General features: G+C 50.2%; 1 protein-coding gene across 1 annotated transcript in view; it reads left to right on the forward strand.

The window, feature by feature from the left end:
• Positions 1-862, forward strand: part of HELRODRAFT_161869 (hypothetical protein) — a gene marked incomplete at both ends in the record, with an annotated part of 29,378 nt that overhangs the window by 11,184 nt on the left and 17,332 nt on the right. Inside the window, one exon of the mRNA XM_009021741.1 lies at positions 158-576. Within this exon, the coding sequence (XP_009019989.1) occupies positions 158-576 (419 nt within the window). The remainder of the gene's footprint in view (positions 1-157; positions 577-862) is intronic.

Raw genomic sequence — 862 nt, forward strand, 5'->3', positions numbered from 1 at the left:
ATGTATGTATGTATGTATGTATGTATGTATGTATGTTAAAACCAAAACATGATGAGTGACACTGAACCGTCAAACATCAAGTAACAAATGGATCAACACTTTGATTTGTCGTTAATTGCACATGTCGGCATTCAGTTGGATATTTTCAAGCACACAGACACGCAGGAACCGCTGCAACAAGCACGAAATGTGGTTGGTTGCAAAAAACAGTTCCCTGCTGTCGCCTGATCTGACACTGATCATTTTGCCTATTTCCTTAAGAAATTTAAGGGTGTTGGGGTCCATCGGGCCGAGAACCTCGATGCATATTGGCAAGAATTCCATCGAGGGGAGGGCATTCCCATATTTTTTCATTTTCTCGTCCGCTGCCCTGGCCGCGGCCAAACCGCATTCTTTACTTGTCAGGTTTACGTATCGTTCGGCGAGGGTGCCAGGGACCGTAACATCCCACGCCAAACATCTGCCGGCTCTCCAAGGTATTAGCGTGCATCCGTCCGGGCGCCTACCATCATGCGCAGAAATGCCGGGTGGTTCCTTGAGAACCGGGATTGAAGCCTTGGAGAAGAGCCGACAAATGTAATCGTTTAGCGCTGAGTGACGTAGTTGACGGCCCCCACCCAGGCGACAAACCAAACCGTGGTGCCCAAACTCGTCCGCCCCAGCGCCACATCGGCACGTGTATTTATTCTGAATGACCAGGCCAAGTCTGAAGCCAATGGCAAATCTCACAGACTCGTCGTCAAGCCTGGTGCCCACAGAGGTGTTAGGCCACGATCTCAACCACCCACAGCTGGCAACGCTGGACATGGCCAACAAACGAGCGGTGGAAAAGTCGTCGCCGCATGAAGACAACAAATTTTGA

This window comes from Helobdella robusta, assembly GCF_000326865.2.
Source record: "Helobdella robusta unplaced genomic scaffold HELROscaffold_3, whole genome shotgun sequence".
NCBI classification, from domain to species: domain Eukaryota; kingdom Metazoa; phylum Annelida; class Clitellata; order Rhynchobdellida; family Glossiphoniidae; genus Helobdella; species Helobdella robusta.